The sequence below is a fragment of the Cornus florida genome, unplaced genomic scaffold, assembly GCF_030987335.1.
Source record: "Cornus florida cultivar Cherokee Brave unplaced genomic scaffold, ASM3098733v1 CherokeeBrave_3.0.0_Hap2_Chr11, whole genome shotgun sequence".
Classification (NCBI taxonomy): Eukaryota; Viridiplantae; Streptophyta; class Magnoliopsida; order Cornales; family Cornaceae; genus Cornus; species Cornus florida.
Window position 1 is genome coordinate 122,432,789 of NW_026775581.1, and position 16,096 is coordinate 122,448,884.

At 34.4% G+C, this 16,096-nt stretch overlaps 1 protein-coding gene and 1 long non-coding RNA gene across 3 annotated transcripts; one reads left to right on the forward strand and one right to left on the reverse strand.

The window, feature by feature from the left end:
- The first annotated feature begins 3,716 nt into the window (after nt 1–3,716).
- LOC132285494 (uncharacterized) lies at nt 3,717–12,643 on the forward strand. The gene is made up of 4 exons (XR_009472559.1): nt 3,717–3,964; nt 4,067–4,116; nt 6,730–6,779; nt 11,707–12,643. It is a non-coding gene; the product is annotated as an uncharacterized LOC132285494 (long non-coding RNA).
- A 189-nt stretch (nt 12,644–12,832) lies between these two features.
- LOC132285493 (transcription factor GTE7) lies at nt 12,833–15,620 on the reverse strand. Of its 2 annotated transcripts, none has more exons than XM_059787688.1 (3): nt 13,753–15,620; nt 13,491–13,662; nt 12,833–13,397 (listed from the first exon to the last, which is right to left on the reverse strand). In XM_059787688.1, the coding sequence occupies exons 1-3, from the start codon at nt 15,391–15,393 to the stop codon at nt 13,312–13,314; spliced, it is 1,899 nt and encodes a 632-aa protein (XP_059643671.1). In that variant the 5' UTR covers nt 15,394–15,620; the 3' UTR covers nt 12,833–13,311. The 2 variants fall into 2 exon arrangements, with proteins under 2 accessions (XP_059643671.1, XP_059643670.1); XM_059787687.1 differs by having other exon boundaries at nt 13,491–13,665.
- Nucleotides 15,621–16,096: the final 476 nt, after the last annotated feature.

Sequence of the window (16,096 nt, forward strand, 5' to 3'; positions counted from 1 at the left end):
CATTGGAGAAGGGTTTTGTGGTAGTTTTTGGTTGAAAGGGCATTGAGCCCTTTTCCTCCGAAAATTCAAGCCATTAAATAGTGCAAGCAAAGAGTTGTACAAGCTTTCGTATCTAAAGGCCTGTTTGGTAAAATTGTTTGTTTTTTTTTTTTTTTGGTGTGCGTGTGTTTCATTTTAGTGAAAATGACAAGTTTTGAAAAGTTGTGTTGCCATTTTTGTCAAAATCAAAACATGTTTGGTGAGTACATTTGGAGAAAACTGATGTTGAATTAGAATAAAGAGGAAATAAGTTTGCTAATTTTTTTTTAAAAAATTTGACACTTTTATTTACTATTTAAATATAATTGAAAAATAATACAATAATATTTTTAATTTTATTATTAGAGTTTTTAAAATATATTTTTAATTTTATTTATTATTTAAGTATAATTGAAAAATAATAAAATAACAATTTTAATTACGAAAAATAATAAAAGAACAATTTTAATTTTACTATTAGAGTATAATAAAATAAAAATTTTAATCTTATTTAATATTAAAGTATAATTGAAAAATAATAAAATAATAAATAAAATTTCTCTAATTGTGAAAAATAATAAAATAACATTTCTCTAATTCTCATTTTGAAAAATAATAAAATAATATTTTATTTAATATTCGAGTATAATTGAAAAATAATAAAATAACATTTTTAATTTTACTATTCAAGTATAATTAAAAAAATAATAATTTTATTTAATATTCAAGTGTAATTGAAAAATAATAAAATAACATTTTTAAAATTGTGAAAAGTAATAAAATAACATTTCTCTAATTTTCATTTTTTTAATTCTCATTTTGAAAAATAATAAAATAATTGTATTTGAAAACCCAAAAAAAAAAAAACCAACCATTTGAAAACCCAAAAAAAAAAAAACCAACACTTCATTTTGAAGTTGTGGGAATTGTAATCGAAATGACAACTAGTTTTCAAAAGTTTTTAAATGTGAAAAGTCAAAATAGAGTTAGCGTGAATTTTGTTACCCTTTAAAAAAAAAAAAAAATTGAAAAACACAACAGCAAACCAAAATTCAAAGTGTTAGCAAACAAAGCTCTAAGAACTAAAAAAATTAGGATTAAAAGACTTTAACTTCTTATTAGGCTATGAATGAGTTATTTTATAATCAATGAGTTTAAGCTCCGTCAACCAGCAACATCAATCAACTTTCAACAATGTTAATCTCCGGATTCAACCAAGCTAGCTCAAAATTATTCAATTGCTAATTTGCTTGATTCATTTGGCTTCTTGGCTTAAGGCAATTACACAATATTCGTAAATTTGTATTTTAAATTTTTTTTCTGTTTTTTTTTTTTTTCGAAAGTTTAACTAAATTAAACGAGGCACATTCATAGTATCATAATCAAGATCAAGAAAAGTGAAGATATTTCAATCTTAATATTGGTCCCTTATGTGTTACTGTAGCATTTAACAACCTTAATTAACATTTGGATATACAAATATAAGACAATTGATGATTTTTTTGAAATTACTAAAGCACAGATAACCACTTATTCAAGGAATATAAATCAAATATTCTGATTTATGAAGATTTGTATAATTGCGTAAAAAGAAAAAAAAAAAAAAAAAAAAAAAAAAAAAAAAAAAAGGGGTGAATTACACTGAGATTTGGGGAAATCTCACATGAGTGGAGCATTTGAGATTGATTACTCTACTTTCTTAAGACTATAAAAAGTCAATTATACCTTTATATGTAATATATTTTTATAATACAAAATATATTATAAAATGTAAAAAAATTAATTATTCTATCTCATCTCTCTTATTACTTTCTCTCTCCTCTCCTGCAGAGTTACCTAACTTACCTTCTCCTAAAAAAAATCTTGTAAAAAAAAAAAAAAAAAAAAATGAGTGTAAGGGCAATTTGGTCATTTTATAATTTTTTTTTACAAGTTTTGATGGAGAGGGGAATTGTTGAACATACACCCAAAACTCAAGGGAGGTCAAAGCAATAAATCTTAAACGCTCTACTTGTGTAAAATTTGTCCAAATTTCAAGGGAGGTTAGTGTAATTTTCACAAAAAAATACTCTTTCTGTCTTAAAAGAATGTCCCTTTTTGGGTGCTATGATCACAGCTTTTAAAAGTGAACATTTTTTTAGATGGTAATCAAATCACGATTTCATTGTTGATGTGTACTAATAAAAAATGGACATCAAAGATGGTGGGAGTAGATTCTCACATACCAAATTAGAAATGGTGATTTGATTATCATGAACCAATAATATATGAACAACTCCTCTTTAATAACTAAATCAAATATAGTAGGGCATATATTAGCTTATCAAATTAGACATAGTGGATTAATTATCATATCTGATTTGATAATTAAAAAAGAATGTATTCATTTATTAGTGATCAGTCACCGAACAGATGATATTCACCTTCACTGCCAGAATTATTAAAATAAAATGCATTAATTTATTATTGCTCCATTAATAATAAGGATAATGTAAAATCCTCAGCGGGTGGAAAACCCAAGTCCTAAGTATTATTTATAAATAAATGGAATATTGGATAATTCTGGGTGGCCCACCAACCACACAATCCTCAGTGGTCCTATATAACATTGACATCTTTGCAAGTGGGTTGGTACCACTTTGGCTTCATTTGTCAATGTGTTGATTTTAGGTTGTGGCTTTTGACCAAATTCAACCTCATTCAATCTTCGGTGCCTTCATTACAATACTACCATACATAATAATATTAATATGTATTTATCTATTCAATTGCCACTCTATGAATTTGAAACACATCCTTCCACTTTCTTCATGCTCATAACAATCTCTCAAGTTCGGTTTGATTGCTCCAATTTTAAGACGTTAGTTCAGTGGGGTCTGTTCTACCACAGTATTTTAAAAGGTTGAAGTTGACACAGGAATAAAAATAAGCATGTACAAAAAAATGAAAATATCAAAATTAATAACTTTCTTCAATTTCCTTATCAGATTTACTTTAATATACCAAAGATTCAGCTCTTTTATTATTTTGCAGGGATTTATTATGGAAATTCTTTCATCAAATTGGTTATTAATGGATTTGTTTAGGATTTGTAGGTTAATTTAGTTGGCATTAATAAAATACTCACAAATTCATAATATTACTTGGTCACCCTCAAACTCGAGCCCAACCTCATTATAGTCGAGTTGGGTTTGGGACGGAGAACTATTATCTCAATCTCATTCCAATAATAAAAAGATTTTCTCAAATCTGGCCTTAGAAATTCATATTTTGTAAGAAAAACAATTCAAACTAAACAAATTTAAATATATAGTATTGATAAATACTTAAACAACATAGTAACAAAAATATTGTTAAAGTTTAAAATCATCATTAAAAATAAAGAAAAAAATTAAAAATATAGATAATAAAAGAATATTTATTTATATATGGACTTGGATTTTAAAACTTTTTTGAAAATTAGTCCTTAATCCAATTAAAATGATTCCAAAACTGTCCACAGGAAGATGAGAAAAATAAGGGAAGATAGTGGAGATAAGTAGAGGGATGTAGAATATTTAGTAGGAAGAGAACAGAAAACAAAAGGGAGGAAAATAGTAAGAAATAATAATAATAATAATAATAATAATAAAGTTATTTAGAGTATTTGAGAAGAGAAGGTAAGATGGATTTTAATTTATTTTTCTTTTCTCGTGTCATTGTACCGAAACAGTGTGAACTTATTAATCTCTGTCTCTGTCAACACCCAACAGATTCTTTTGTCTCTCTTTCTTCGGTTATAATCCGCTTGTCCAGTATTCACTTTTATTCACACTCAATTTGCATCTCTCTATATATAACTATAAATGTTACAGTAGATCTACGAATTCATACCCCCTCTCTCTCTCTCTCTCTCTCTCTCTCTCTCTCTCTCGATGAGAGAGGAGTTTCAGAATTGCAATTTTAAGTAAGTCGATTCACGTCTATGAACCATTTTAAGTAATTTTCTGTTTAGTTTGGATAAAGCATCTGGCAATTGATAATTGGTGCCATTATATACTTATTGCAGGTCATATCCACTAGCTGTTCACCTAAGATTGAGTTTGATCAGAATTTTAGGTATGATATATTTCTTACTCCTCTTATTATGTTTTAATTTATTTGTTTATTTATCAATTTCTGGATTTTAATGCTCTGTAAGTTTATACTACCTAGATATTTAGTTCTAATGCACTTATTATGTTTTATTTTATTTGTTTATTTATCAATTTCTGGATTTTAATGCTCTTATTATGTTCTATTTTATTTGTTTATTTATCAATCTGGAGTTCAATGCTCTATAAGTTTATATTACCTAGATATTTAGTTCTAATGGTCTCCGTCGTGGATCTGTCGTGATTATGCATATATATGGATGGATATATGTATATGCATATGTGTATATATGTACTTGTGTATGTTTGTGTATTGTATTTCTATAATTTTACATTTATATTTACTGTTGCGATAAAATCCACGTTCTTGCATACAAGTATAGCTTTGCTTCAGATTTTATTTATTTATCAAAAGCTGCTGCAGAGAAGTACAGCCTTCTCATACCCCTAAAGATGAGTTGCTCTAGCTAAATGCTTCTGCAAAATAAGGTTTATTATCATTGAACTGAATCCAAATCCTGTGGAATGCTTCATTGCTTGAATTCCACAGGGAAATATACGATAATCTATTTGTTTTGTTGACAAAAGATGGGGATTTTCATGTAAAACCTTTGTAATCCATAGTAGTGTAAAATATAAGTTTGGCCTCAAACGAATAATCTGTAAAAATTCCTACATTTGGAAAACATCAGCATCTTAGCTACTGCTTTAGTTGGACAATTGGTTTCGTGCTTGCTCTACACTCTTATTGGGCGGAGTTATTCATGAATCCGATTGATAATGTTTTCCAAACAAATTAAAGAATTTCAGTTGTAGCAAAAATCAGAGGCGGAGCCACCATAGAATTCCCCTTTTCTAATAATCTCTCTAATGCATTCTTGTTTCTCTCTTTTACTCTTATTCAAATTTCTTTGATTATCCTCAAAAAATTTTGCATTCCCCTCATTCGATCAATTTTGAAGTTTGTAATTGGTTGATCTGCATATGCAACCAATGCTGAGCTTAAATGATTCAATACTTGGCTCCCTTTGGCTGGCTAAATTCATTTGCACTTTGAACTGTAAACTTGTGTTGTTACCCTTAATATAATTTCACCAACAAAAGAAGATGGAGAGTGTTAATTCTCGATATCAGCATCCTAAATTCTATAATTTTACATTCTTGATGAGATTCAGAAAATGTTACACAAATAGAATTTTCATATACAATCTCCTTTAGGATCATATTAAAGCTCGATTTGTAATTACAAGACACATTAATGGTCTTTTGTTTTGAAATGATTGGACCTTGTTGAACCACATATTTAAGGAATATGCTGATTTCCTACCAGAACTTCGACATCCACTTTTAAAATGTTCCTCTTGAATTGTGTTGAAGGATATAAATATTAAAGTTACACCTCTCTAATAGCTTAATCTTTTAGACTAGATAATTGTTAACATGGCGTCAAAGCAGAAAATATTGTGTGTTCAAACCTTGGTGTCACCCTAATAATTGAAATTGAAACACATGTCGGACCAAAAGAAGGCCACACGTGTATGTTATCAAAACACTAGACATTATCTTTTATTTCTTATTTAATGCATGAGTGTCCCTTCTCCTTTACGAAGGGGTGTCCTATTGCCTTGACATGTTTGCAAGTGGGTTGATAATTCTTCGGCCTCATCTGTCATTAAGTTGTGATTTTTTATTCAATTCAAACTCATTCAGTCTTATTCTTTTATTACGATACCATACACAACATACATACATAAATACATATATATATATATATATATATATATATTTGTATACTCAACATTCAATTTTCAAAACATAAATTTGAAAACTTCTTTATTTGATCTGTATCTTTTCCTTATTTTCACCAGAATGTATCGAGTTGACTTTATAATTCCTCACATGTACAACTAGCGAACATTCAACTATTTTCTTTTTTGGAAAGATTCTTTTCCTAAAGCTCATGCATTGAATTGGTTGTTTATGGTTTTATTAGGATATTGGTTAATATTGCTGGCAATTATGATGCACTCTTCAACTTTTATTAACAGATAATTCACAAATCACAATTTTAGTTTTGTTAATGCGGTACTTGGAATGGAGGAAGGAGAGGAGAAAAAGGGAGAAAAAGAGAGAATAAGGGAAGAGAATGGTTGGTTGAGAGGAGTTGTGGAGAAAAAAATAAAAGAAGAGGAAAACAAATAATAGAAAAGAAAAGGAAATTTATGGAAGAGAAGTGGTGAGGTATTTAAATTTTCAGATCTATTATATATAACTTTATATTAATGTATTGAAAGAGAGGGAAGGAGGGATGAATATATTTGTATATAAGAGAAGAGTTTGAGAATTGCAATTTCAGTAAGTTGATTCACCTCTTTCCCTCCCTAAACTATCCCGAATCTTTTATTTATTTATCTAATTTGGGTGATTACGCTACGTAAGTGATCACTATTATCTTTAGCCACCTTTCGTTTTCTGATCCTGATATATTTAATAACAATGCGTTACTTAGAGGAAAAAAATGTCATTGGGTTTGAGGATACAGGCATAGTGATTGGTGCCACATATTTTTTTATTGCAGTTTATATCCATTAGCTGTTCACTGAAGGTTGATGTTTGATCAGAACCTTGGTATGAATTTTATTCTACTCTTTTTAATTATGAAATCCAAGACAGTGATAACATTTCTATTCTGTTAATTTATTTTTTCTGGATTCTTATATTATATATTGCCTGGTTTACTAGTTGTATTTCTTTCTATCATGAATCTGTCATGTTAATATTTTTTCTGCGCATATATTTGATCGGCACAAGTGTATGTTTGCATTTGAATGTCGATATTTCTACTTGTATTATATAGTGGGGGATGTTATTAGTTACCTGGATAGGCTTCATCCTGAGGGGAGCTTTAGACAGTTAGCCACAAACATATAAGTTCATACAAGTTGTTGCAAACTAGTAGAGGTTCTCCACAGATCTTTTTCCATTAGTTGCTGCCACTGAACATAATCTTCTCATAACCTTATAGATGGGCCACTGTCTAGCTAAATGCTTCCATAAATTGCGATTTTGTCATTAACCCGAATCTTTAATCCTGATCATTGGAGTTATTAATTATCTTGAATTTCCATAAGCTTAGTACAAACATCTATTTCTTTTTTGTTGACAAAAGTAATGAATTCTCAAACAAAATATATATAATCTATATTAATCGAAAAATGGGTTTTGGTCTCAAGCTCAAAATAAGTAAAAATTTACATATTTGAGAAAACACCAATATTTTAGCCGTGCTACAGTTTCTGTTTCAACATGGTTTCTTGCTTAGTCTACCCTCATTGAACGGAGCTAGTATGTGAATCTGATGGCTCTGAAAAACTATTTTAATAAGCCGACTTTCTTGACAATGCATTGTAAACAGATTGAATTTCATGAGTTGTAGCAACGATGTCATATCATTTGATTTGGATTTTGGAGAAGATTTGACTAACTTAATATGGATAAGTGGATAATGAAATAATTGTATTAATCTTTTTGAGGTACCACATAGTTTCTCAAAAGAATAAGTTGATCCCATCGTAAATGTGGTCTAGTCTTTCACCCACCTTCACCCTATCAGGTAAATTTTACCTCCCTGTTTATGGCTTATTATTATTGTTACTCTTTATTTACTCTGTTAGTTATCTACGTAGTATTACATTTCCCAAATATGCTGTGCTTTTCCTCAAACAAATTTGGCCTTTTGATATAGTTCTCTAGTTTTTTTTTGGTAAGTAAGATTATATCAACAAAAGGAAACAAGAATACACTATATAAGGGGCATACCCCAGGAAATTACAAGGGAAAAAAGTCACTATATTCCCATTTCCACCAATCTAGAATCTGGGAAGGGAACCAAAACATAGTAATATCAGTTAGAAAACTAAATGTGGCTATATGTATCTAGCTTGTCCCTAAGAGATGGAGGCGTAGCATGGAAGCCTAAGGATATAGTTCTCCAGTTAGCTCTCAAGTAATGATATAGAAGAGCCATGAGATTAAATTTAAAGTTGAATCTATAAAATTACCTATAAAATCTACAAAAGAGAATAAATGACTTTGAAGTTGCATGAATTTCAAAACTTCAAATTGCTTGACATCAATTTCTTCAGCCTATCACCACATCTCTTCCTGCTCAAAATTATGCATGTTCCTTTTTTTCAAGGTATGCCACATGATGCATAAGATACTGCATCTGAAGCTTGCCTGACTCTTTTGTCATTGGAATCTCCTCTCCAAACAATTAATCTACTCTACAACTGGGCCTGACATGCCTCAAAGCACACTAAAAAGAGAGAATAGCACCCCCACAGCTCCCTATAAAAACCGAATGAGTCAACAAGTGATCGACCTACTCCTCTATAGGCTTACACGCGGCACACCATCCTGTTAGTGATGACAACAACAATGTCAGTGGGGGTGTATGGTTGTAGTGACTATGGAGTGTAAAGTGGCAATGGCGGTGGACAAAGAAGGCATTGATTCATGTTCAATGTAGGATTGGCCAGTTAGTTGGTAGTGCTATAATTTAGCAATAATTTTGACATTGATGGAGGCACTTGCAGTAGTATGGACAATCTTTAAAATATGTTAGGGCATGGTGATGAAAGTTCCATCAAGCTTGATTTCCGTGCTGGTGCTTGTGGTGGATGATGTTCTTAATTGTTTGTGGTAATAATTGTGGTTGCGGGGGTGACAGTGACATGGGTAGTAACAATGATGAAAATTGGAATTGGGAAAAGCAAGATTTTTGCTTTCATTAACTGTAGTTAATGGTTATGACTAGAAAGCAAAATTTTCTCTTCTTTTCTTTTTCTGTAGAACTAGTTTTGAATTCCACTAGAAAGGGGAAACGAAAGGTCCTTCAATTCTTTATTTACAGGGGCAAAAGAAGAAAATATTTTTTTGATATGCCATCCAATTGCTTCATTCACTATTATTAACCTGACCACCCATTTGAACTTCTGAATACTGGCTGGCCATGAGAATAAGAAATCAGCCTTACACATGAAGGAAATACCTCATTGACCATGACAGTACTCTTCTTTTTTTCCTGAATAAAATTGTTTTGTTGTTGGGGCATTCCGAGAATTGAACTCGGGACCTCTCGAAACCATGACAGTACTCTTCAAATGCCACTCTTTAAAAGGCATGTTGTTGCAGGAAGTTAGGGTATTTAGCATGTGATGGAGAAGAGAGCCAGAAATATGGATGACTTCACGTTTGTTCAGAATTTTCCATATATCGATCACGTTGCTATGAAATTCATAAATTTCTACTAAAAGCCTCAAACCAGGATTGCTGGTTTTGTGGACTGCTCGCTGTTGCCCTCTCTATGGAGTGACATGTTTTATGGTTGACTCAAGACAGTCCTTTTGAGGGGTGATGAGTTCTAAAGCCGGAACTGGTGAGAAGAAAGTGTGAAGAGTTTAGGGTCTTAGATGCCATGTTTAGCTTTTACCTTCTCTTAGATCTAGGTTGGTATTGGTTAGATGCTCTCATTTCTACTCTGAAACACATGGCAACGTCAAAATGAAATGGTAGATCTTGTTAGGTTTGGATCCTAATTCATCTTCCACCACATCCATGTCATCGTCTACTAGAATGTGAAATCTAGGATCCAGGATGGACTATCTTTTGATCTTCCTATTTATTGTCAGTTTCGCAAAACTTGGTTTTAACAGTTAACCTTTCAGGTCATGGTTAAGCAGTTTTCCTTGTTATCAACGCATTGTCTGCGTCTTGAATTCACATGCATAAGTACTTAAAATTTCAACTCACATATATATTTCATATATTTTAACTTGTTTCAAATTTGAATAGTCATCAAAAGTCTTGGATGTATAGGAATTTTATTTTAAGGTACCAAAGATGTTTGCCCACCTGGTACCTCAGTTACCAGAAGACTTTGTGGGATGTACGGATGAATGAGATTGAAGTTTCTAGGTTGAGGAAGAAATTAAATCATGAAATTTGATATTGGAAATGGTTGGTTTCATTTCTCTATATAACTAGCTATTAAGATAAGCATGCTAATGAGAAATTACATTTTTCTTTTCCCCGATCAAGAGTAAGAGCTAAGAATTGAACCTCTAATCCCATGCTTTGGCTTTATGTGCCATGTCAATGCTAACCATTTTGCTATGGTGGTTGAAGGTACTTGATGCCCTTTACAAAAATATAAAGGGTCATTTAAATAGAGAATATAATACTTATCTCCATACTGTTTAACAACAAATAAGGAAAAAAAAATAGTCTCAAAAAGATAACATTGTAGTGGAACCAAAGTTGTTCTTTCATTCAAGCTAGCATCATTCCAGTTTGTTAGTTAATGAACCAAATTAGAAAATACCATGCATATTCACTAAATTCTATTCCAAAAAACTTAGCTGCGGTAAGTTAAAATGTTAATGTTCTGGTGTGCAGTAAATTATCTTTCATCATAGACATCCAGATTTTGTAAACTTCTTGGTAGTTTCTATAGTCTAGCTTCCATCGACGGGCTTTTTCTAGTTCTTCAGTAAAATTAGAAATGTAGGACTCAAACTTTAGAAAGATGGAACAAAGATTGAATCTCGTCTAAATTTTCCACAATCTACAGCTGGTTATGTAAAGTATTATAGAAGTTGATATGAAAAGACGACTGCTATGGATGGAGACTGAATGGCTTACCGAAGTTATTTTCTCCATCCTATCTGTAGAATAGCCTAATATGAATATATGATGAGGGAGATGTTCTTTGGAATTAATTACAGTTGCCACCATTCTTTAATGTTTTTAAATTGCTATATAAATGTTGAACTCAAACTTTAGGAAGATGGAACAAATATTAAAACTTGTCTAAATTTTCCACCAATCTACCACAGGTTATGTAAAGTATTATAGCAGTTGATATGGAATGGTATTGAGACAACATAGTGTTAGCATCATGTGATGAGGGAGATGTTCTTTGGAATTAATTACAGTTGCTACCATTCTTTAATGCTTTAAATTGCTGAGGTCAAATCATATGAAATCTCTTTGGGCTATTTAATAAACGTGGGATGGATATAGCAGCTTAGAGCACTTTGGTTAGGGCAGGATCTTGTAGAGAGAGATGACAAGAACACTAAAATGCATCTTAGAGAGCCTGGTTAATAGAAACCCCACTTTAGATGCTTTATGTTTATCTTGACCATGTAAAATCATGCAAATAAATAAAATGGTTGATGAAATAACCTTTGTGCCAATGATTGACTATTATCTATAATACCTTTGTTGAAGTAAGGCATCACCAAATTAGATATGACTTGAAACCTCAAACGGCATCATCTTTAATATCAATGGCCCAAGAGTTCTGGTTCTCTCTTTTTGCCTGAAGCTCGATTATTAATTATACATATTGGAGTTGTTTATGTCAAAATTATCATAATAACCATTTAAAGTAAATATTTGTTTACTCATGACTTGTGTTGATTCAGAATTGTCTTAATTACATATTTTTTCAAGGTCCCCCATGTCTTTGTTATTTCTTCCTCTACAGGACCACAACACTTGATATTGTTGGTTCAGAAGGATGTACTACTACTAAATCACTTGATATTGTTGGTTCAGAGGGATGTACTACTAAAAGAAGAGTTTGACCATCTACATTGACTTCTCAAATTTGTAAGCATTTTTGCTGTTCTATTTAAAATTTGATAATTTGCTTCCAATTTTCATATTCCAAAAGCCAAAATGTCTCTATCATGTCCCAAAAGCTCTGAAAAGTTAATTGAATGGGTGGGGAGAAATATTGCCATGTCATTAATGTTTCTACAGTTAACTGTTTGATAATATTAATGCCCGAGTTTGTTCTCACATTCTGACATGTATATGATGAATAAGGGGAGTACCACCAACTCTTGGGTCTTTCCCTTGAAGCTTCCTAAAAGTGACATGATCCATGTGGTCCACAACCATTTCTTGTAAAAGGGATAAAGCAGGCAGTTGAGGTTTTGTGCTGATTAAGGTCACACGTATGGTGTCCACTTATATAATACAGGACTTGATGGATTGAACCATAATCCTAAAATTGTTGGTGTCACAATACATTGGTTCTGGTTCTCCCTTCTCACAATACAAAAGTTAATGGCATAAAGAATCACATGACGACTCACTCTGACCATTGTAGAATTTTCCAGTCTGATTACAACTGCTATACCTTAGGATTTTTCTGTGTGATTTAAAAGCATTGACTGTTTGATTCTTAGGATTTTTCTGTGTGATTTAAAAGCATTGACTGTTTGATTCTATTTAATCCAGTAGATACTTGAATAATTACCCGAGGCCAAAGGCATTGTTTAGGTGGAAGTTCTGCATATATGGTACCTCCTCTATTGTCACAGACTAGGTCGGAAAAAAAAAAAAAAAAAAAAAAAAAAAATTCACACACAAACACAAATCTGGTACTCTTTCCTTCCAAACATTATTAGCGAAGTTCATCAAGCTTCCATTAAGATCATGTATGCTCTAAAGCGGTCAAAGATCATCCAACCGTTCTTAGGTTGTTTTGCTTCTTAATTCAACCAGATTGATTTGTGTCTTGGTGTCCATTGTTGATGATCTTAACAAGAGTAGGACTCATTAACCAAACGCAAGGCTGGATTTCTTCAAAAAGAAAGGGAAAATAGAGCCACAAGCTTTGTCATTCATTTAACTTAAAAAAGAGCTAGATTTTCATTTTGCCATTTGATTCAACCCCTTCTCTGTACATGTTCATGCTATGCTTCTAAATAACTCTGAAAATCACCAAGACGGAAAAAACAAAAAAAGTCTCAAACCCTTCTTCTCTATCATTTTTGAGTCTCCCAACTACTCTAAACCAACCCTTTTCCACTTTCCCAATGCCTACCATCTCTCAGTCCTAATCTAAAAGTTACCTGTTCTAGTCATTCTTTTTACATACATGACTACAAATCCTCTATCTCCCACCACCACCACCACCACCACCACCACCATTACCATTTTTCCCCCAACCCAATATGTACTGTATCCCCAACAAAACAACAATTCACCCACAATAAAAGGTCACCCCCATCTCCACTTGATCCCGATCAACAATTTTCTTCATTGCAACTTCCGATCAACAATTTTCTTCATTGCAACTTTAGGTCACAAGGCCTTCTTTTGATTCAACAAATGGTGACTGTACACTCTTTGCATCAGAGTCACTCCCTGAAGAACTCCCCGAATCTGAATTGGAAGAAAACCCATATAAAATTTGACTACCTTGCATAGATAATAATTAACATTCCAGGAGAGATTTTAGAGAGTTTGTGTTAATACCACTAGATGAAGAGGAATCGCTGCTGGAACTTGAGCTGCTAGAACTATCCTTCTCAATCTCCACCGGAGGAAAGTTGCTCACTGGAATCTCCTCTCCAATGTCAACATCTTCCTCACCAGCATCCCCTTTCTTGTTCTTCTGCAATGCGGCTTCAGACGTAGACGTAGGTGACTGCTATTTAACACCCAAAACCATCATTTACCAAATCAAGCATACACAAAGTAAATTAATGAGAGCAAAACATTGTATTGTTGTTGTTACCTTGTTCATTTGAGTCGTCAAAATTGAGTTCTCACCGTTGAGCCCTTGCCTCACATTCTTACCAGCTGCCTTCTTGCTCACAAACCTATCCAGTTCCCACAGCGTCTCATTATCAAGGGTCTCAATGTCCAGCTCGATCTCATCACCTTCCTGCGCCAATTGAGTATTTCTTCTCTGTATAATCTGAAGCAACTGTTCCATCTTCTCCTGTGGTAAATTCTGCAAGCACATTCCCAGCTTCTCCTTCTCCTCCATGGTCATTTGCCGCTTGTTTGGATCTCTTGCTTTAGGTTTTGGAATTTTCGATGCCAATCTCGAATAAACCACAGGATTTGCATCCGGTGGCAATGTCACAAATGCTGGTACAGGCACCATGGATGCTTGTACCTGTTGTACCTGAACAGGCACTGCATTCCTCTGTTGACCATACATTGGATCAAGTTGCTGCTGCATTGCTTCATTCCTGACATTCTCTGCTGGTGGTATTGGCGGTGACGGTGGAGGAGGAACCCAACTCCGTTGGTTCATTTGCTCTGCAGCAACCGCACGGCCATGTTCGGACTCAAACTTGTTATAGGCAGTATTGAACATTGTTTCAAACAGCGAAAGCAGATTCTCGGCCATGATGTGCACATCCTGGCCCTTAAGGTTGTACGTCATGGCATTCTTGAACGTCAATCGCACATCAGAAGCAAAATCCAGGGGATTTCTATACTCATTTTTACCGAGCCTTGAATTCACAGTTCCAAGATCCATCGGATGCTTGATGATCTTGTGATAATCGTGTAGCCCCAAACCAACTGTATCAACGGGAGTGTTGAACACCCAACCGTGCTTGTGCTTCATCAGCTTCGTCAAGATCTGTTTACACCTCCTCATCATGATCGTCAAGATTTTGTTCGCCTGTGAATCCAACACCGCAGGTCGCTTTGGACCTCTGCCGGAAGGGAAACTCTGCGCGCGCTTCAGTCCTGGACCTTTTTTCTTCTTTTCGGTGACAACAAATTCATTTGGTGGATGGTACTGACTCGCCTTTGGTGTTCGAATCTCGTTTGCCGCGGCCGCCGCGGCTCCGGGAGACTCCATTGCGTGGTGGTCCAGTTGAAGCTGAGGCGGCCGAGTGACAGCTACGACTTCGCTACCGACTCCATAGCTGTCGGAGAACTGAGGAGTAGCAGGGTAGCCGCATCTGGTTTCCATCTCTCTGGCCTCGATCCGAGCCCTGAGGCTCTGGACCTGTTGTAGCTCCGAAATCAGACGTCTCTTGAGCTCACTCAGCTCCGCTCTCGAATATGCCGCCAGATTGAAGCTCACATAATCTCCACGGGACGACTCTCTGCAGTCGAGGAGGTTAAACCCTTCACGGTTGTAAGAAGAATCGTCCGCCGCCGGCGACGGCAGATCGTTCTGTTGTGTTGGGTCATCACTCTGCCAGACATGGGGCTTGCTTGAAAAATCATGGATTTGTCTGTTAGAAATAGGGTTAGGGTTTGAATTTGGGGGATTGGAGTTGGTGTTAGGGTTAGGGTTGAACTTGTTCAGATGAGGATTGTTGTTTGAGTTGTTGGTGTATTTCCTCATATAAACCTTGCGCTCACCCCAGTGAGGTTCATTTCTACTCGCCAAAACGGCCGAGGCCATAAATGTAAAGTCCAGAGAAGAAAAGGGTTCGTTAGGTTCCGGCGGCTAATCTCCGGCGAGAAAATGGCGGGAACAGCCCATACCGGAAAGATTAACAAACGCCGGCCGGAGAATAACCGCAGGAATTGTATGGAAGGGAAAAGGAGGAAATCGAGAAGCAGAGAAACGTAGAGAGCAGGGTTTCGAAGACCCTCCTCCTCACCAGAACGAGGAAAAAAGCGTAGGGCATCACCGACTCTTAAAGGCATCAAGATCTGCCCGATGTTGTGTAGGGCTGATCCTCAGCCGTCGATTAGATGCGTGGTCGCCATCGGACGGTCCACGTGTCGTTTATGGCTGCCCGATCTACTCTGGCCAACACATCTGGCACGAAGGGCTCAGATCTAGGTCTGGGTACACGTGGCAAGAGGAGAAAGCGTAGATAGGGGTGGCGTTCTTTGGCTGGTGGGGGAATTTTAATTTGGGGAGTCTCTTTGGTATTTGGATTTGGAGGGTAGAAAAGTCAACTGATTCGCCTGATATGTATAATATATATATATACAGTATATACAGTATATAGTACTCAACAATACACACACTAATAGAGTAGTAGATAATGTGTGTGTATGGAATTCTGGATATATCTAGATGTTTTTTTGGGGCGTGAAAGGTGGGGTCCATAGCTGGAGAACAGGACCGGCGGGAAATATCTTTTGGCTGGGGG

Coding starts and splice junctions, on each gene's coding strand:
- LOC132285493 (XM_059787687.1), bottom strand. CDS start 15,393: ATGGCCTCGGCCGTTTTGGCGAGTAGAAATGAACCTCACTGGGGTGAG. Junction 13,666..13,752: donor TGACGACTCAAATGAACAAG/GTAACAACAACA, acceptor GGTGTTAAATAG/CAGTCACCTACGTCTACGTC. Junction 13,398..13,490: donor CGATTCCTCTTCATCTAGTG/GTATTAACACAA, acceptor CTTCCAATTCAG/ATTCGGGGAGTTCTTCAGGG.